This window comes from Colias croceus, chromosome 25 (assembly GCF_905220415.1).
Source record: "Colias croceus chromosome 25, ilColCroc2.1".
NCBI lineage: Eukaryota > Metazoa > Arthropoda > Insecta > Lepidoptera > Pieridae > Colias > Colias croceus.
Window position 1 is genome coordinate 3,337,004 of NC_059561.1, and position 22,643 is coordinate 3,359,646.

The window sequence follows — 22,643 nt, forward strand, 5'->3', positions numbered from 1 at the left end:
AGTACACTTGTCATTTTCTAGCTTTCTAACTATCTCCAGACACAAAATCATACGATAAAGTCACTCCGTTACGACGTGAAAGAATGGCATACAAACGTTTATACTTATACGTATACACTATAGTCTATACATACGGATAAGGATGGTGAGGATTACTTTGTTAAAGTTAATTCCAAACTTAAAAAAAAAAAACAAGTTGACTCACCATAATATTATGTTGTGTATATATTTTTAATTAATTTCCCTCTGTAATATAACCGATAATTATAACAATAAGGTATCTGTATGACGAAACTAAAATAAATCTCATTTGTTACAGAATGCAGAAGCACCGAAAATCAAGATAACACCCAGCCAATTCAAAAAACAATAATGACTATAAACTTAAGTGCGTTATGTGAACAGCAAACGTGTCGCTAGTGCCAAAACAATGTATTGCTGTAAAGAACTAAAGCTACTCTATGCCACTGTCGTTCTGTTGCTAGAAGCGGAAATGTTAGTGAACACAGGTGCTATGGAGTCTAAGTCTTCCATTTACGTGACGCAAAATCCGAACGATTTGACCTCGTTGGAACTGTGCGCGGCTAGAAATCAGCAGAGATTGGGCAGTGTGTTTGGTAATTTTACAAGACATCATAAAAAGGGTAATTTTTTTTCTCCTTATATTTGGTTTTGTATATTCATAATAATATGTACACACATTAACAACTTAAACCTTTAATATTAAGTGTAGTGTTATTTTTTGTACCTATAAAACACATGAACATTTGTAGTAGGTAGGTATGGAAAAACAAGGAATGAACAAAAAACTATTGATCAAACACTATATGAATAATTATGAGTTCAACAAAACAATTATAATTGGTCGATTAAAACCAATTTGAGGCAATTAATGAATAATTGCCGAAAGGAAAAAATAAAGTATTATTTTTAACAGTGTTTTGGAAACAAGAAAATAATTGTATTCTGAAAGTATATAAGTAGTAAGTAAAAGTTTATTCAAGTCTTTATTATGGCCTATTTTGTTTAAATTAGCAACGTTAAAAGAACATGTTTTCCTTTTCATGCCATATTTTTGTCCACCTGTTCATTGATTCTTATCACTGTCTTGTCCCTCTCTATGTATGCTTAAATCTTTAAAACTGCGCAACAAACTTTGCGGTTTTTTTTTTCGAGTGATTCTCGAGTAAGATTTCATATAGTTGGATAAATCAGGCAAAGCCGCAAGCTGAGAGCTAGTACACAAAAATTTAACTTACAATAACCGCCTGGCCTGAAAACACTTAATTTTTATGACCCAAATAAATCACAAATCTAATACTCCTAAGCTATCATAATTATAGTTTCCAACAAGCAAAACCTTGGGAATAAACACTTCAATGTTCAACCCTCATTAATAAAAAAATATTATATTTCGTTAATAATGAACCCGTAGAAATTAATGAATAAAACTGAATACCACTCAATCAACTCAAGGAATCGTGAAGCGTATAATTAAAATACAAATTTAATACACTTAATGATAAAACATTCATTTAATTGGAGTTGATATTGACGGGGCATGAAAAATGGAAGTTTAAGTTCAAAATTAACAATAAGGATAGGGGTTAAAGTCTTTTATCGATACATTACTAAGAAAACATACAAAAGGATACTATTTTGATGGTATTTCAATTAATATTTAACACACATAATAATATGTGAGTAGATGCAATCTTAAATGCAGTGGATACCAATTTTATCCATTCGAATAAGTCACAAATATACGATCGTACAGAAAATAAAATGTATTAATAATGTTAACGACAAAAATATTGTTTGGAATACTATCTAACATTAAATGATTCGGACATTTAATTTGCTTATGCAAAAATATACATAAAAAAGAGCCACCGTCGTTTAATTTTGCAACATGATGATAATAAACTATAATGTGTAGTAATATCCAAAATTGATATAAAAAATACCACAAAATACACTAAAAATTAAAATACAGAATAAAAAATGCAGTATTATTATTATTATATTAATTAATAATATTAAATGAAAATATGAGCGACCAGCGATATAATTCAGTGTATTTTTATTAAAATTAAATTACAATGTGACCCAATTACTTTGCTGGTACCTTAACGATAATAATTCCATACTAATATTATAAATGCGAAAGTAACTCTGTCTGTCTGTCTGTTACTCAATCACGCCTTAACTACTGAACCAATTTGTATGAAATTGGGTATAGAGATATTTTTATACCCGAGAAAGGACATAGGATAGGTTTTATCCCGGAAATCCCACGGGAACGGGAACTATGCGGGCTTTTCTTTGACTGCGCGGGCGATGCCACGGGTGGAAAGCTAGTAATAATATATTAAACACATTCTGGCCAAACTATTGTACGTCCAAAGTCTCTTTATACTGTGGTACTACTTTAACAGATTGGCGCGTTTAATAATCATAAAAGCAAGAAAGCAAGTCACTATCAGTAATTGATCGATGGCTCCCAATCCTCTCTTTTATAGCGCTCATCATATTAAATAGAAAACCTTTAATAACTTTGTCATTACAGGTCACAGAAGAAGGACAACATCAACGAGTACAACCACAGAACCAGCAATGTATTCAACAACAGATGGTCATACCAATGCCTACACAATAAGTGCATATACCACTACACATCCAAAACTACCCAAACCCCTTCGACTATCCGCCACTCTATTAGATAATGATTATACAGATAATATAGATAACATAGATAATATAATTGAAGAAAATAGAGAAATTAAACGTGATAAACATCACAAACACGACAGACTATCAGATAAAGAAGTAGCGTTAGAAATGGATGAAACAGAAATGTCGAAATCATTGAATAAAGTAAAGAAAATGTATAGAGATTCAACTGCATCAGCAGTGAATAAATTAAGTGGTAAAAGTAGTAAAAATGGTATATTTTTGACTGAAAATTGTACAACAGTTATAGCTCAAATAGGAACTACAGCTATATTGCATTGTGAAGTTAGCGATATTACTGAAAACACGGTAAGTAGTTGAAACTTTTTTAAATATTTTTAGTGTTTAAATTTAGAGATGTCTATTATTAACAAACGTACGATGAAAGACCAGAAGTATCTGCAGAATTTTCTACTCTTCATAAATTTATAAAAATTTTATGTGCTTTCACATTGATGCATAAATTACGTGATTCAAAATTGGTCGCCATACACACTTAGATATTTTAGTTTAGACTTATTCCTATAAATTATTTAAAAGATTGTCACTAATGTATGTATATAGTTTTAAAAAAGACATTGCCCTCTTGTTTGTATTGAGAGACTCTTCTATAAATTTAAAATAGCAAAGTCAACAACAAATATTATAGCATTTATTTCAAAAGTAAACATTTTGTACATCTTTTTCTGAGCACACATTAAATTGGATAAGCTTCAAGAGAAAACCTTTAAAGTCTCCCAAAAGGTCATATCTGTCTTGTAACAGAAATATATTGCCCGTTCTTTATTTGCTTTTAAGCGAATTTCTTATTTTGTGTACATAAGAATAAGAGTGAGTTTTATTTACTATCTGTAGACTGTAGATGTAGATGTTTAATAGAACTTTCAATGTTACCGGGAATCATTGAGATAATATTTCTACGTATGGAGGAGACACCACGAACAAAATCTGTGCGCCATTTTTTTGCTCTAACTAAGTTTTAAAAATTATTACCTAGTTAGGTACTTACCGATGAAAGTTATTCCTTTGCATGTTTCCGTATTATTTGTGCAATATCGCACGAAGGCATATTTGATGCGTTTCACTTTTAAACAAATAAAAAATGAGCGTGCAGTTACGCCATATGGCGTATGTTCAGCGGAACATAAGTGATGTAGGCGGTGTCGTCTCCATATGTATATCTCAATGCCGGGAATACAAGGTTATTATATGATTTTCTTGTTTGCACTGTGTTAATACGTTCATACAGGGTAAAATAACATTGATCTTCTTGAACAAACAATTTGGTAAAGTCCAGTTATCTACGGAAAATTGAACATAAATATTTGTTCTGAAATTCAAACGATTTACGATGAAATTTAAGTTCCTGTTTGTATGGATATCCATAAATTGATATTATAGCAAAATTATAATGATGAAGATTATTTTGTGTCTGTCTTGCCATACCTGTTCATATGCAAAACGATTGGGCATAACTAGACAATACTATGATATCTTTAGCAATGTTATTTCCAATTTAATATTATAAATACAGCTTGAATATGTATAGGCTCCTGAAAGTGTGGGAAAGTGATGGCGCTAGACGACTTATATAGTTTGTCTCTGTCATTTTTCCATAATGGAATTAAAACTGTTCAAGACTTTATGGTAGCTCCGCCTGATATTGTAAAGAGACGTAGTAAGGTTAGGTACTGTTATTTTTGAAAATACCGTACAAAATCCTTATCAAAAACGAAGTCGTTACAATCTTCTCGTATATATCAAAGGATTTAACCTCTATCTTAAAACACAGTTAATCGAGAACATTCTTTCAGGTAACGTGGATCAGGAGGAAAGACTACTCATTATTGTCTGTCGGGTTAGTGACGTATAGTGCGGATAGCAGATTCTTCTCAGCTCATGGAAGACATGTTAAGGTATTTTGAACTGTAATCCATCTTGATATAGGCTGCAGTATTGTAATGTTGAATTGGCGTTTCGATTTGTTTTAAGGCATTTTCAGAAGATTCGAATTAAATATATATATATATATATTGAATAATTTTAGAAATAAGTTCTTGGTTCTTGGTTGTTAAGTGATTATAGTCACTAACTGTAGGTCCTTCCTGTTGTTTCGATCGATGGTAAGAAAATTATTTGTATGTAAGATAATTCCTACTTGATAGGAATGTCTTAGGGGAAAACGAAATTAAATTCTTAGAATTTGAACTGCTTGCCTAATTGAATTGAATCCTTTGATATAATGTACATACATAAACAACATTTTGATAAAATCCATACTAATATAATAAATGCGTAAGTAACTCTGTCTGTCTGTCTGTTACTCAATCACGCCTTAACTACTGAACCAATTTGCATGAAATTTGATATAGAGATATTTTGATAACCGAGAAAGGGCATAGGATAGGTTTTATCACAGAAATCCCACGGGGAACTATGCGGGTTTTTCTTTGACTGCGCGGGCGAAGCCGCGGGCGGAAAGCTAGAATAAAATAAAATGACAGAACCTAGAATATAAAATCTGCTAAAAGATTCGAGATACATTATCTATAACTATGAAATACAAAGAAATACGGTAAAGTTACATTAAACATAATATAAAATACATTATTGTACAAGTATGAGCGACTTTCAGATAAATATTATAGTAATGTTTTTGTTGTTTGTTATTCTTTGAGAAGACGATAATTGTAGATATTATATTTTTTTTTAAGATAACGACCAGTGATGTTTCGTTTTATGAAAAATATAATTGTTGTACTTTGCTTTTTTTTTTCTTTTGATGTTATTGAATTATAAAGTTTTATTATAGGTTACTAGGTTTCCGCCCGCGGCTTCGCCCGCGCAGTCAAAGAAAAACCCGCTTAGTTCCCGTTCCCGTGGGATTTCCGAGATTGCGTTATTTTCCCGGGATAAAAAGTAGCATATGTCCTTTCTTGGGTATCAAAATATATCCATACCAAATTTCATGAAAATTGGTTCAGTAGTTTAGGCGTGATTGAGTAACAGACAGACAGACAGACAGAGTTACTTTCGAATTTATAATATTAGTATGGATAATGGAACTCTTAGAAAAATGTAGGTACTCTTAGAAGATAAAAACTATATGTAGTTAAGTATTGTTCTTGGAGTCTATACCTGAACTTAAACTTCATCACTAAATTCACAAAACTAAGTCATAGTTATTAGTAATTTGTTTACTCGCGTATTTTCAGTTAGTGTATTGCTTAATTTATTTGGGTTACAGATCGCTTAATCGATAGCGAAATCTAAAACCACTTCGCAGGGTAAAAGGTCGATAACCTATTGTCCGCTAAAAATAATACAAACAGACTTGAATCAATAGATTGTAACTATTTTTTGGATCGTTTATTAACTTATTAAATACGCTTCTTATTGTTTGATCGATATGCTTTCGTTTCTTTCTATCATGTAACGCAATGCTTTATGCTAATGAATTTGAAGGTGAACTATCTATTCTAATATCATAAAGAGGAAATATATTATGTATTTTAGTAAGTAACGAATAAACTAGATAACTACTGTGTCGATTTTTAACAATTCTTCTACGTTTGAAGATGTACATCTTTAACAACTAACGTATGCTTTTTTATCTCAGTTATATTCGTTTAGTAGTTTATATTTAACTCCAACAAACCTTAATATTACAAAAAGTGTATCTGCAATTTTTACCGTTACTGTTTTAAAATTACAATACACCTATGAGAACATTTAAAACTCCAAAGTAGTTCAGGCAATCTGTAGATTATTCCCAATACCAAGCATTGAACGGAAGGCAATTGTAAAAACAATTAACGTTAAATTCGTTCAATTCACTGTAATTACTTTGTGAAGTTCAATATAAGTTTTCGTTTTACTTATCGACAGCATCTCGGGATTAAATGGTAGAGATAATGTAATTTTATGTAATTGAGAATGTTTTTTCTTTATAAATAGTAAATATTATGAGTAAAGCTTTATTTGTTTTTAAAAAGTAGGAACATGATCTAAATTTATTTTTCTACACGTAGTAGGCACAATATTATACTTTGACCAAAACTACTACATAATTACATATCTATGAATTAAAAAAAAAACATTGTTTCTATATTAAAATAGCTACCTACATTGTTACCAAGCCTTTTATTTTGAATTTTTTTTTCTTTAAATCTCCAATCTCAAAGCAAAATATAGGTTTATTTTTTCAAAAATCAACATTTAAACTAATAATTGAAATAGCATATGTTTTTGTCCTTGTTTTGTACGCGTGATAAACCGCTGGGCTTGTCAGTATTCACTATTCATACAGTATTTATGAACACCCAGACGCTAGAATAACAGTGTTCATCAGACAATATTTTTCCAGTGGGAACCTAAACACTTCACTATTATAACCCAGACAAAACACCGCTTGTTGTTTGTTAAAATGTTAGTTTCAACATCAGTAACTACAACATAATAATATCTTGTACAATAATATCTATTAAAAAGGATTGGATTGATCGTCTCTAACGATTTACTCTTATGGACAAATAAATACGCGATTAGAAAGATTCTAGGTATATCGAGGAAAATAAGCTTTACAAGACATATTTACTTAAAACAATCAATATGTCGCAGGCAAATTGTATAATTTCGAAGTTTACAAATGCTGAGGATTTACTTTTTCCAAAATTCTACAAAAGGACGGTCGCGAGCCGACGGGGCCCTACCTCGCGGGGCTCCTATTTCTGTGTAGTTTTAAAAACACGAACCTAACCTAACCCACCCCCTTATCCAAACGAAAAATTTCTGATTACGAATTCTCGACATATTACAAAATGCCGAGCTTTTGTAAACGGCGAGATTATACAATTTGCCAGCGACAAATACACAATTGATCTTTATAAAAATATGACCTTGATCCACACAAATTTACATTATGCAAGTTATGTTTATTTTTCATCTTTTCCAATGTTAACTTCTATATAATAATATTGAAGTTTAACAAATGTCTACGTGGGAACATAAATAATCTATGTACCAAGGCTCACATGAAAAATGTTGTACTTAAAATTCATGATTAATCTCTCTACAGGACGGTATAAAATCAATCGTTTAGCATGCGTAAAAAGGTTGATAACCTATCGTCCGCTAAAGTGATTACTGAAACAGGCTTGAATCAATAAGTTGTTTCTATTTTTCGAGACGGTTATTAACTTCACAATATTTCGATTAGTACCTAATTATTTGATAGAAGATACTTTTTTTCTTCGTGAATTTATTTTATTAATTATTCTCATGCTCGACACTATAAAGTGAGATGCTATACTTACGTCTTAATGGTAATTCCTCGCTATCCTCGCACATTATTGGTAGAAAAGCACCCTTAAATGTACCTGTTAACATAACATTTCTGTAACCAGGACTGGGCGTTGCACATACGCTTCGCGACATCAGCTGACGCGGGTTACTACGAGTGCCAGGTACCAACACATCCGCCGACGAGCATTTTCTTCAAGCTCGTTTTAGTTGGTAAGTCAGCAATTTTATTGAATTTGTGGTTTGTCTGTAACATGACAATGTGTGACTGCTTTAAGTGATATAGTGAAAAATACATTTTATAGACGGAATAATGCTTTGTATTGTTTGGAAAATAAATTATATTTTTGCGTTGATTTACTGGTTAATAAATTAGTTTTAAAAATAGTGAGTAGTGAATATGTTTTATAAGTATCGAGAATTGTATTGATATGTCTTTTAAATAAGTAATTAATTACACATTAGTTTTAAATAAACATCTTAAAATTTAAATTATGTATGCGAAACATTATACATTAGAAGCTGAATACGATTTAGTATATTATATACCTTAAGTATATATACGTTTTTTCTACAGTATTATTTTTTGAGATATTATATTATTATATTACTTCTATTATGTAATATTTTGGAGTACATATTGTATGAAATTCGTCAAGTTGCGTGTCACTATTACAATATATGAGAGCCATTTGAATAAATAATACCAAGTCCTCGTTTCCTTATGAAATAACATTCTTAAGAGCTTTTTAGTTTTTATACAATCCGATACAAAAATAATGTCTAATATGTAACTTTATCGTATGATTCCGTTGCCGCTCCATAGAGCGAAGAAAATAACGTGTTCCGATCTCTAATTAGATTGAAATGCATCTTATCCATAAGTAAATGCTATTATAAGATTTTACTACTTATAAACTTAATGCAGAGAACAGGGCTACTAAAGCTTAGAATTGCATATGAGATAAATCTATATTGAAAATTAATATTTAATTGAAGTAACAGACTGTTTTTATTAAAGTTCACTTTTCAAATTAGAAGAGATTTATTTATATTTTAGTTTATAAAACAAAATTAAATCTTACGTAGTCGGACATGTGTTAATAGATTACGTGTCGAGGCATCTGATATCGTGTCGTATGTTTTAAACATACTTTCGCATAATATTATCATTTGTCCCTATTTCGTATACTATATTCCCCTTATATCAAAAGTTTCTATTTGATATTCAGTAATACGAAACATAAAAGAGAATTTTCATGGTTAATTACGTATAAATAATACAGAAGTGTATCTATAAGTGCCTACTGCCTATTTTAATGAAAATTTTCCTTCGTAAAAGTTTTGTTGTTCCAAGCTAAAAATATTCTTGTATACTTTCTAAAGACTGATTTAAAATGGATGCCGTCGCTTGGAAAGTTTTCAGTTACGCAATATTTATATAAACGCGATGGTATTAAAATAAATTGATATCTTTGATATCTATAATATAAAAATGAATCTCAAAATTTGTAGGTACTTGAGAACTTGAGAACGGCTGAACAGATTTGACCCTTGAAGTACGAGGATGGTTCTTATTGAGAAAAAACGTAAACAGGTACCACGGCCGAAGCCGGGGCGGTCCGCTAGTTAAGAATATTAAGTGTATTGCTCTCATAAGTACATGTAAATATTGTCTTAAATTAAACAAAGATTTGAGACAATCTGTCTGGGCTCAGTTTTGTTCTGTAGAATGTTAAATTATAAATAAACAGAGAGATTTCTAGACTAGGCGATTATAGAGGTTTACTTATATGATTATATAAATTGCTTACTTTAATAGATTAAAATAAATATCTAAGATTTTTCGGGGCATGCTTAATTTTATGATATTTTCGATTGAGAAGTTTAATAAATGATAAATCTCACTCTATTACATAATTATCAATTGATCAAGCTCAATTAATATGTAATAAAAACGTAAATTATTAGTATAATAATAATTATGAGATTATTATTCCAAGAACGAAGATTCGAAGAATTAATTCATGAGCATTTAGCGTTGATACTCATTTAATAAATTATGTTTTCGTTCAATTAACGATATTTTAAATGATTTATATCTATATTACATTTTATTAGATTAATTAAATTGTATTTTTTTCTTATGCACAGCTTACCAATATAATAATAATAACTGTTAGGTAACTCTACAAAGAAAAAAAACTTACCGGGGCGAGTGTCTATAGAATGATTGCTAGAGCAATTGTATAGATACAATTAAACATATAAATAAATAGATATTCAATTTTCCATTTAACTATATACCTAAAATATACCTACACACAAGATAAAACCTATCTTATCTTATCCTATTCTATCTTACTAATATTATAAATGCGAAAGTTTGTTTGGATGTGTGTGTGTTTGTTACTCTTTCACGCAAATACTACAGACTACTGAACCGATTACAATGAAATTTAGCACACATATGGAGGGTAACTTGTATTAACACATAGGATAGGTTTCATCCCGGAAATCCCACGGGAACGGGAACTATGCGTGTTTTCCTTTGAAAACGCGGGCGAAGCCGCAGGTGGAAATCTAGTTATAATATAAAGTTAAACCTAGTAAAACATATTTCAATTTCCAACTAAACTAACATATTATATACAGTAAAACATAGCATAACATATTTCAATATTCAACTAACTCTTAACTTTTTCAACAGCGGCCTACGCAGAAATTGTCGGCGAGTCCGAGAAAATAATCCACGAGGGTTCCATGCTGAAGCTGGTGTGCGTCGTCAAGAGGTCCACAGAACCACCATCCTATGTGTTCTGGTATTTTGAGAACAGGATGATCAACTATGACTTGAGTAAGTATTTGTATGGAATAAACATAAATAGGTACTTATAGTTAAAAAAATGATAAAATTATTATATCGTAAGCGATCCTTGATAAGCGTACAGTTTGTCAGTTAAAAGTAGTATTTCTTTCTGGTTATTTAAAAAAAAACTGAATATTATTGTTATATATAAAACAAAGATTACAGATATCCCACCATGACCCACTTCTATACCCACTACACAGAAAACTTTATTCCGAAAACTAACAATGAACGAGATTCCAGGAAGTTTGTTTATGTAAAACTTAAGGCAAAGTTACGTATTGTGTATCTAGTGTTATGCTCTTGTTCACGTTACAGTGAAATATTTTGTTTATTTTCTATAAAACTCTGGAACCTTCGAGAATTCGAAGTTACAACTAGTGTAACGATGTATTTACATCAAACGAACTTAGAGCTAGAGCAAGAGCATTCTTTCGTGTTCTTTTAGTGTAATCGAAAACTCGTATTCAGTGTTGTTCAGTATTAAAATATTGCATAGAATCTTTCCGAACGCACTAACAATGAAAGAATGCTCTATAGGGTGTTTAGCCTTAAAGAATTTGACGTAGTGGGGTTAAAATGAGCATTCGCTTGTTTGATGTAAATGCACCGTAACAATAATATTTCTTTTATTTTCTATAAAAGTCTGGAAACTTCGAGAATTCAAAGAATTGTTACTACTAGTGTAAGGATTGAATGCAAATATCTGTTCTTAAAATTGTAGCTTAGAAAGAATTTATAGAAATGTTATGGAACATATAAGTTCAAGATTGAATTATCCAATTCTTATAAAAATATTTATTCTTTTAAAAATATAACACCTTACATGCGCTTTTAATGTTTGGCTTAATTAAAACACTGTTTGTTTGTAATTATTATATTTTTATATCATCAGTTATTCATTAAATATCCGTAGGAAACGAATACACTCTTTTTTAAAATATTCACACTTAAATATCGCAATCTTATCTTGGATTTTTTTAAACTATTTTTAAAAATTAACGATTAGGCGTTAAACAAAATTATAAATAATTGACAAAATAGTATGATAACATATTTTATAAGAACTAGTAAATTCGTCTATTTAATAAAAATTATTTCAAATTTTAACATCAATTATTATTAAAGTGGTGTCTGATTTTAATGAAAACTCCTGCAAATATCACACAAGGGTAGGCTAAAAACTTTTCAAATGACGTCACACAAAGTTTTCACTATGACCGTGTATTTAAATTAGTTTTCGCTCTACTTTAATAGACGTGTGACGGAAATGAAAAGCTTTTATGTGTAATTTTTAAGTATGGTAAGTATATAATTCAAATTCAAATTATTTATTTCTTCCTTTTACAATAGGTCCTTAACTTATTTGTGATTGGAACACTCCTAGTAAGCAAATAAATGCTTGTGTCAGGAGGTTCCGCTCTTCCTTAACACTATTAGACACAGAAACAGAAATAATACACTCTTTTATTCTTTTACTCAAAAACAAATCTTCGTATTATAATACTATATATAAAGTATTATAAAGGAAGACAACCAACATGTTTATACTTCAGTTCTTTAAGTGAATATTATCACTTCAAGAACTACACATACCTACCTATTTAATGTGCACACATGTTAATTTAAGCTTCGTTTTAACATTTTTTTACGAAATTTTTTGTTTACACAAAATAAATAGAATTTGTATAGCTTTGTTTATTAATTAGCCATTGTAGAAGCAACTAGAAATAATTATAAATGTTTCAACAAACACTATTCAAGATTTATTACCCAAACTATAACCATGGAAAATTTATATGACATCCACAATAACCTATTATAATTCATCCATAACCAGTCTAACAAATTAGACAATACGAAGCGTGTACAAATAATTACGATCAATTATTGTTTACGTATATACGGAACCCACAACACAATTAGAAACAGAGAACCATCGAGCTTATTGAGTATCAAACAGTGACATTTTACCGCAATTTCACTCAAATCAATTTAATTGAATGTTTGTTCGTGCACAACTAAGTGCCAATTAGCATTTAATAACAAACTATAGACTTCCGCGGCTTCGCCCGCGTTTTCAAAGAAAAACTGTCATAGTTCCCGTTCCTGTGGGATTTCCGGGAAAAAAGAAGCCTATGTCTTATGCTGGGTCTTTAGCTACCTACTTAGCAAATTTCATTGTAATCGGTTTAGCGGTATTTGCGTGAAAGTGTAACAAACATCCATCCATCCTCACAATTTTCACACTTATAATATTGTGATGATGTTTTTTGCGTAGTTTATTCTATCGTAGTTCATTATAGTTTTAAATTGTTGTAGTCTCGTCCACGTGGTGTTGTGTGAAATTTATCCGTAAATAGAATGTGAAATTTATTTTATTAAATTGTGAAGGAAAGTTCAATAAGTTCACAAATACAAAGACATAATATTGTTTGCTCTACACGCGCACTCTTCACTAAATAAGTGAACGAATTTATTCGTATATATTTTTTTATTCAAATAATTGAAATATGCAATCAAATGTATGTTATCTAGAACTCCTAAAATATTTAAATTGAATTCATTAATGTTTATTTATATTATTTACTAGCTTCCGCCCGCGACTCCGTCCGCGCGGATGCTGGTCTTCGCGTGGATGGTTTATTTCTCCATTTTGAGTACCTAACTCTGACAATGACATCTTATAAATATCTATTGGACCCAAATACGGCTAGGCCTATAATAATACGCAACGTGTGTTCGCGGTTCTACAAAACAACGTCTATGGATAAAACACAAAAATTAAGTTTTTTTTTCTGCGTATTTTTCCAGGATAAAAAGTATCCTATTTTACGCCCAGGATAATAAGGTATAATTATACCAAGTTTCATCGAAATCGAACCGTTAGTTTTCACGTGATGTCTTCACATACAGACAGACAGACAGACAGACAGACAGACAGACAGACAGACAGACAAAAATTTTTTTAATCACATATTTGGGTTTAGTATCGATCCAATAACACCCCCTGCTATTTATTTTTTCAATATTTTCAATGTACAGAATTGACCCTTCTACAGATTTATTATATTATGTATAGATGTTATATCTTTTTAATATTTTCTCAAACGTTACTATTTAAGAAAACGCAAAAATAACTGTCGAAAATCGATCCAATCTTTATAAATAAACCATACTATACCAACCATTAAGGTAATAGTGTATAAATAACCAAGGCATTATTATGATAAATCAATTTCCCAAGTATTTGCGAAACTCATCCTCAAAGCAATCGACGAAAACGCTATAGCATGTTGTTGCTTGAGCAGCGCAACGGGGTGCTATACAAAAGGTCACTATTTATTGAGACTAGGTTTAACCATCGATTTCACTCGCATTCTAAAATAATTAGGTTTCTCTCGCATTCTAAAATAATTAGGGTGTATTAGGTACTATACACCCTAATTATTTTAGGCAATTTTAAATTAAACTATTACGCTATGTAATTTTTCTTCCCCGTTTAGATAGGGAGGCGAAGAGGGGAATTTTCTGTAATACTCGAGCGTGGCAGTTTAAGATATGAGAGATACCTTAGACCTAATAGAACAACCTTGTTAACTATTTAGCTCTATATGTAGTGACGCGCGCCTAGGATAGACGATCAGATTAGTAAAAAAAAATCGATAGTCTGAAATACTCGAGCGCGTCAGATTAAGATATTGGGGGTTGATTTTAGTGTTTTAAGACTAAATTTAACTAATCTGACCATAAGTCCTTGACGCCGCCGAGTTATAGGGTCACGAACTTGTAAAAAAAAAACGTTAATCCGGCATTCTCGAGCGCGATTGTTTTTATTTTTATTTTGAAGAATATAATCTAAAACTTACTAAAAATACAAAATCTGCCGGTTTCCGCATGACCGGAAGTCTGGAGGAGCCATTTCATCTTCCGAAAAACGCGTTGCAGCATATAAGTCGCGAACTTTACTTTTTCCAAAAAAAAAGTTTAAATAAACAAAAAAGGTAATTTTATTTTACAAAAAAAGGTCTCTTTTCATTTTTGTCCAAAGTTAAAACTTTTTTTACTTGAAGCATCGTAAAAAGTCAAACTCCCGGTTTTTTGTGTATATCTCGAAAACTGAGGGAGTTAAGAAAAATTGATATGAAATAACGATGATTAAAAAAAAGAAACCCACAAACCTTTTTCGGTCAGATTAAGAGAACCCACCAACATTTTTGTCAGATTAAGAAAATATGCTTTCAGGATACCGAGATAAACCTCCCCTATGAAAATCTGACGCGCTCGAGTATTTCAAAAGGACTCTTTTTTTCTGCATTTTCAAAAATTCATCATAACTTATCGTCATGTCGTAATCGTCAGTTTTTTTAAGGGGAGCTTCCTTGGGGCCTACTTAACACCCCTTCCGAAAATCTGACGCGCTCGAGTAAATTTTTTTTTTGTGCATTTTTGACGAATTTATGTGCCTAGCCCCACCACGCAAACCGGCAGATTAGTATACCGTTGTTATCAGAGGGACTTGGGGCATACGTAGTATGAATATCTGACGCGCTCGAGAATGCCCAAGTAACTGTTTTTTTTTACATTTTTGAAAATCCGTACACGCCAAACCCACCGCTAAAATGGTTTTTACCATAGAAGCTTTTCTTTTCGAAATTATTTTCTCTTTCGATTTTGATAAGTCTCGACGACGCCGTTGAATTACGTCATTTAGCTACCTCGCCTCCCTATCTAGTTTATGAATACAATAATCGTCGTAATTATGACGAGGTTGTTATTTTCTCTATTGAATACTGGCTGAATTATCTTCTTGAATAAATTAACACGTAAAATTATGTAGTAAAATTCAGTTATTTTTAGATTTTATGGGCATTTTTTTTTTGTCGTTTAAGTATTTTCCATAAAATATGAGAAACTATAAACAATTCATTGGTTCCAATAGTTTATTACCAGGATAAATAAGGATTCGTTTATATAGTAAAGCTATTTTAGATTCATAAATGCAAACCATTAGCTGGGAACAATACAAACTATAACATAAAGGCCTGCGCCTGATTTCTAAGGATTAGTTGAATTGTATAGTCTTATCAAAATAGATAGTGGATTTGTCTTTACCCACACAGATACCTTATTTATAAGTGTTTATTAAAGTTAAGTTTAACGATTTTATCAAGTTGAAGAGATTGTTTGTTTGAACGTTCTAATCAGGAGTGCTGTTCCGATTTGAAATTTTTTTAGGTGTTAGATAGCCCATTTATCGTGGAAGGCTATATCATCATGCTAAGTCTAACATGAGCGGAGCAATGCGGGTAAAATCGCGGGGCACAGGTAGTAATTATTAACAGCAACATATTTTATTCACTTCGATCCTATTGTAGAGTGATGTTTAAAGACTATTCGATAAATGAGCTACACAAAATGTTTTGCTTTTCAAACAAAAACTACAAGAAACTATAGGAAAAATTAACAATTACAATGTTAGATAAATTCTCATTGTTAGGTACGTTTTGTTACGTGAGATTTCAATTAAAAATCATTATTATGGTATTTTATGATGTTAAAAATCATGATATTATCATGATATTTGTAAATTTAAAGACTATAAAGCATAAAATACATTGATCAACTTAATCCATACTAATATTATAAATGCTGTCTGTTACTCAATCACGCCTAAACTACTGAACCAATTTGCATGAAATTTGGTATGGAGATATTTTGATACCCGAGAAAGGACAAAGGTTACTTTTTATTGCGAAATATGTACCACGGGCGAAGCCGGGGCGGACCGCGAGTAGACTATAAATGTAAAACTCAACTCATCATCATCTAGACTTGGTTTCAGGCAATTTATTAAAATATATCTTTATTCACCACAAACACAGTAAAAATATTTGAGCAATTAACTTTTTTAATTGGAATGCATATTGAAGTTTACTCTCATGAAATAAATTGCAACGAAGGAAAATATTTTAGTCTTCGATTCTTTTAATACTAAAATACAAATATATTTGATACAATATTATGAGATATATATGTTTTATGTATAACTAGCTTACCGCCCGCGGCTTCGCCCACTTTGTCTTAAACCTAATAAATTATATACTAAAATCTTCCTCTTGAATCTATTAAAAAAACCGCATCAAAATCCATTGCGTAATTTTAAAGATTTAAGCATACAAAGGGACATAGGGACAGAGAAAGCGACTTTGTTTTATACTATGTAGTGATTAAGTAGATATAGGTACTATTTATCAAAACCGTTCTATTATAATGTTTTTAATAAATGACGTGGGTTTAAAGAATGTCTATATGAAATTGGCAAAGGAAATAATATACAAGTTAACTCACGAAAAACTCAAACTCAAATAAATAAACTCAAACATTCATTTATTCAATTAGACTACTATTTAGTAGCACTTTCGAATCGTCATTACATAAGTATTTTTAACATTTACCACCGATTCGGAAAGCAGTATCTATGGAGAAGAATCGGCAAGAAACTCCATAGTTGCTCTTTTAAAATCATGTCAATATTACATAATATGTAACTTATATCTAACTTATACATAATATTATATCATAATATGCCAAAGAACTGTCCTGTGGTTTTTACGCGACAACCCTCCATGGGTCTTTATCGTCCATATATTCCTGAATACCGTAGTACGCTCTCTGAACTAGTACATTTTTTATATAAGTTTTAAATTTAGAACTACTAAACTCTTTAATATTGAGAGGAATTATATTGTATAAGCGTATACCTTGACCCATAAATGAATTTTTAACTTTAGCTAATCGGAAAAATGGCATTTCAATTCTATTCCTGTTCCTTGTGCCATAATCGTGTGTATCTCCTACTTTTGTGTATAAGTCGGCGTTTTTGTGAACATGTAAAATATTATTAAATATATACTGTGATGGTACAGTAAGGATACCAGTATTCTTAAAATGATCTCTTAGTGAGTCCCGAGCACGTAAATTATATACAGGGTGTAATCGTTAAGTGTGCACAAGCGATTATTCCGTAACTATTGCAGATAGCAAAAAACTTTAAACTGATATCGAAAGTACTTAACCTAATGAGTAAAATAGCCATAATAAATTTTTAAAAATAAAACGAGAAATATCCAAAAATGTTACATTAAACGCTCCCATACATTTTATTTCCCGTACATTTTGTATTCATAGCAGATTTTCGAAGTGATGTCCTCATTGTGCAATACAATGAGGAGCTCTATTTACAGTTTCTAAATGAACTTCCCTTCAAATTTGCGAAGTAATTAAAGCAGAAAACCAAAAAAAGAAAGAAAAAGCTAAAATCTTTCATATTAAATGTACTAGGTTGATCCAAAAGTAATGATAATTGGGTATTTCCTGTGCACATAAAAATATAAAATAAATGTTTTTTGCTTGCTCATGTATTCACTAAGTAATCACAAAAAAATCTTATCAACAGGCCACGTTTCCAATTATTTACATTAATTTCCCGACGAAAAGAAGAAACAACGATTCGACATGTAGAGGGTAAATTTTTAAATTTTTAATGATATCAGGATAATTTTTTGTCACGTTTTGTGATCATGGACGTTACCCGAGTTCACCATGTTTGAAACCAAAAAACAATCAATGTCCTGGATGCGAGCTTACAAAGTGACGATGAAGAAATTCAAAGTGAAAATCAGTAGGTTAGATTAAAGCGGTAGTTTTTTGGGACGCTGAAGGAATAATTATGGTAGAATATTTTAAAAAGGTAGCCACTATATTGGGCTCTTACTAAACAGACCAAATTAAAAGATTGCGGTAGGTTAGTAAGGAAAAGAGACATGGCAAACTGCGGACCTGAACGCTGTTTCACCAAGACAACGCACCAGATCACAAAGCGTCAGTTTCGATGGCTGCCATTCAAAAATCGGCATTCCAAATGCTTGAACACCTACCCTATTTTTTAGATCTAGCTCCTATTTACTTTTATCTATTTCCTCGGCACAAGAAACACTTTCTTAGCAATAAATTATTTTAAGACGACAGCGAAGTGATGGCCGCGTGGAGGGGTTTTTGTGGATGAACTCAAAGTTTTTTTTAAGTTTAGGAAAAAAAATATTGAAGTATATTTTCTAGTTAGAAGACTGTCTAGAGAACTTCATAATTATTATAACTGTAATGACCTTGTTTAATTGATTATCATTACTTTTGGATCAACCCATGTACATAGGATATTCGTTTCTCATACTAAATGTATGGGAGGGTTTCAAGTTATTTTTTTAGATATTTCTCGTTTTATTTTTAAAAATTTATTATGGCCATTTTACTCATTAGGTTAAATACTTTCGATATCAGTTTAAAGTTTTTTGATATCTGTAATAGTTACGGATTAATCGCCTGTGCACACTTAACGATTACACCCTGTATAGAGCGAATGGCTCTTTTCTGTAAGATAAATATAGTTTCTATATCTGCAGCCTTGTCCCACAGTAGAATTCCATAGGACATAATGCTATGAAAGTAGCTGAAATAAACCAATCTAGCCGTATCTTTATCGGTGAGATGCCTTATTTTTCGGACTGCATATGCAGCTGAACTGAGCTTACCTGCAGCGGTGTTGACATGGGCTCCCCACTGTAGTTTCTCATCCAATGTTAACCCTATAAATACAGTAGACTCAGTAGGATGCAATACCTCCCCGTTCAAGGTAATATCTCTGTTCAACTTTTTTACATTAGGAAGTAAAAATTCAACACATGTGGTTTTTTTGGCATTTAATAATGAATTATTGGCAGTAAACCATTCAGATATGTGTAAAAGAGCACTGTTCACTTCGTCAACATTTGGGTCATGCCTATCCACATTAAAAATTAATGAGGTATCATCTGCAAACAGAACTATTTCAGACCTATCCTGCAAATAATAGGGAAGGTCATTGATATATACCAAGAACAAGAAGGGACCTAAAATGGACCCCTGTGGAACACCAATGTTAATTGACGCACCGCTAGAACGTTCTCCATTAACAACTACAGTCTGTATCCTATCATGCAGGTATGACGCTATGAGGTTCTGGGCTTTTCCTGTAATTCCATAGTGATTAATTTTACGTAACAAAGTACAATGTTCAACGCAGTCAAATGCCTTGGAGAGGTCACAAAATATCCCCAGAGCATTTTTTGAGTTTTCCCATGCTTTATAAATATGTGTTAGAAGTGCAACTCCAGCATCTGTGGTTGAGCGCCCCTTTGTGAAACCAAACTGTTTGGTGTGCAGTAAATCATTAGATGCAAAATGACTACTCAATTGGTTTAATATTTACTTCTCGAATACCTTACTTAATGTTGGTAAAATAGAGATAGGTCTATAATTATTGTTACAGTCTTCTTGATCGCCCTTCTTAAATAGAGGTATAACTTTACTAAGCTTTAGTAAATTAGGAAATGTACCATAGTCACAACACTTATTAAATATGAAAGCTAAATTTTTTGCAATATTTTCTATTATATTATTAACTAAATTTACGGACATTCCCCAAAGATCACAAGTATTTTTTAGATTAAGCGTCTTAAAGGCAGTAACAATATCACTAGCATATATAAACGGGATAGTATAAAAATTCATTCAAAGTAGCACCTTATTTCGTAGCAGTAATGTTCAAAGTCTATCGTATACGCTCATTAGCAAACTCTGCTTAATAGAGAGAGGCAGAGTTTTCCGACAGTTTTCGAGCGTGATTGTGAGTCTAGTTGTTTACGTACAACACTGTCTTTGAGTCATCGTTTATTATATTTACAGTATTATTATATTAACAGCATTTTTCTTCAACAGATGGCGTAAGCGTTCACAACGGGAGGCACACAAGCGAGCTAGTGATCGGCAAAGCTGAACCTCGTCACGCGGGGAATTACACTTGCGTGCCAGCGAACGCGCGGGCTGCCTCCGTCACCGTACATGTTGTTCAGAGTAAGTATCATGTCTCTTTAAAATTAAATACAATAGCATCTAATTCATATTGTTTATTATGTTACTGACTGTCAATTATACTGTGTTATGTACCTAAGCTATAAGTGGTTGCTTAAAATTCAGAGTTGTAGAAACTCATGCTGATGTGGGGACAATTTTTTATGATCGTAAACTATGTTTTTTATGATTTATTGTTCTCTATAGTTATACCTCTCGGTATAGTTAAAATGAGTTTAGTGCTAAATAAAATAATCTCTGATTTTTTTTTGTGTCACTCGCTTAAATGTGATTAAAACTCAATCCCATTCCTACGACTACTTTATACTTTACTAGCTGTTTCCCGCGGTTTTACCCGCTGCTCCGCTCCTATTAGTCTTAGCGTGAGGATATATAGCCTATAGCCTTCCTCGATAAATGGGCTATCTAACACCGAAAGAATTTTTCAAATCGCACCAGTAAGTTCCCGAGATAAGCGCGTTCAAACAAACAAACTCTTCAGCTTTATAATATTAGTATGGATATCTACTGATACTAACGTTTTTATTAAACTGAAAACTGAAAACAGAATAGGTACATATATTAATTTAATATTTTATTTGTTTTAAATTATATACCTGTTACATATTATTTTAATATTTTATTTATTTTAAATTATACACCTGTCTAGCCACTTTGAATATTTCAACTCTACAAGGATAGTTGTCGCGAACAGGCTGAGTGTTCCTGGCTTGCGTGGGATGAAAGGAGCAGAAAAAGGTCTTTCTTCTTAGTAAACGTTGTTAACTTGACAGCTGTCATGTAAATCATGTAATAATAACCTATCTAAACTTACTTTACTGTATATAAGGTCTGGCAAAATAAAGTACATATAAACTGTAAAGCACTGGAAAACAATCTTTATATTAAAAAGCAAGTTTCTAGATAATTTTCGTATAAAACATGTTATACGAAGTTATTTGTTTAAAAAGACTTTGTAATATTTGAGTATCTGACGTAAATTAATTTATTGCGTCTTTGTATTCCTAAAATGCATAACTTTCTATTTTTAGAAACTTTAAATTCATTAAAATTACAAATTATTTTAAAGCATTTTTAAACAATAACAAAGTAGGTAGGTACTACTAAGTTCGCTAGAAAATTACATCACTAGCAAAGTGTCAAATTCTCTGAAACATTACATGGTTGATTGCTGTATATGTAGGCAAATAGGGTAAGCCTTTTAAAATGGTATCTCGTCCCAAATCCTTTGTAGGGCATGGGGACCCATACTAATGAGCTGGATTATAAACTTACATACATTTTACATTCATACAAATGAATGAATAGAATTATGAACCTAAATTATTCCTGAATCCACGTGTATATAAAAAGTCCAGCTTTTGAAATCAAATTTAGTTACACGGAAGAATTATAATTAACTAGCTGTGCTTCGCGGTTTCACCCGCGTGGTTGTCCCTGTTGGTCTTAGCGTAATGATATATTATAGCCTAGCCTTCCTCGATAAATGGGCTATCTAATTAACACCGAAAGAATTTTTCAAATCGGACCAGTACCTGAGATTAGCGCGTTCAAACAAACAAACTCTTCAGCTTTATAATATAAGTTTATAATATATTAACTAGCTAACCGCCCGCGGCTCCCCCCGCTGTGTCTAAAACCTAATAAATTATATACTAAATAACCTTCTTCTTGAATTAATCTATCTATTAAAAAAAACCGCATCAAAATCCGTTGCGTAGTTTTAAAGATTTATGCATACAAAGGGACATAGAAAGTGACTTTGTTTTAT

The 22,643-nt window shown here is 31.5% G+C and overlaps 1 protein-coding gene across 1 annotated transcript in view; it reads left to right on the plus strand.

Annotated features, from left to right (window-relative positions):
• LOC123703218 overlaps nucleotides 1-22,643 on the plus strand; it is a 75,158-nt gene that overhangs the window by 42,243 nt on the left and 10,272 nt on the right. Inside the window, exons 2-7 of the mRNA XM_045651147.1 lie at nucleotides 320-644; nucleotides 2,570-3,042; nucleotides 4,548-4,649; nucleotides 8,139-8,247; nucleotides 10,745-10,891; nucleotides 20,720-20,854. Coding sequence (XP_045507103.1) covers nucleotides 431-644; nucleotides 2,570-3,042; nucleotides 4,548-4,649; nucleotides 8,139-8,247; nucleotides 10,745-10,891; nucleotides 20,720-20,854 — 1,180 coding nt within the window. The 5' untranslated portion in view covers nucleotides 320-430. The remainder of the gene's footprint in view (nucleotides 1-319; nucleotides 645-2,569; nucleotides 3,043-4,547; nucleotides 4,650-8,138; nucleotides 8,248-10,744; nucleotides 10,892-20,719; nucleotides 20,855-22,643) is intronic.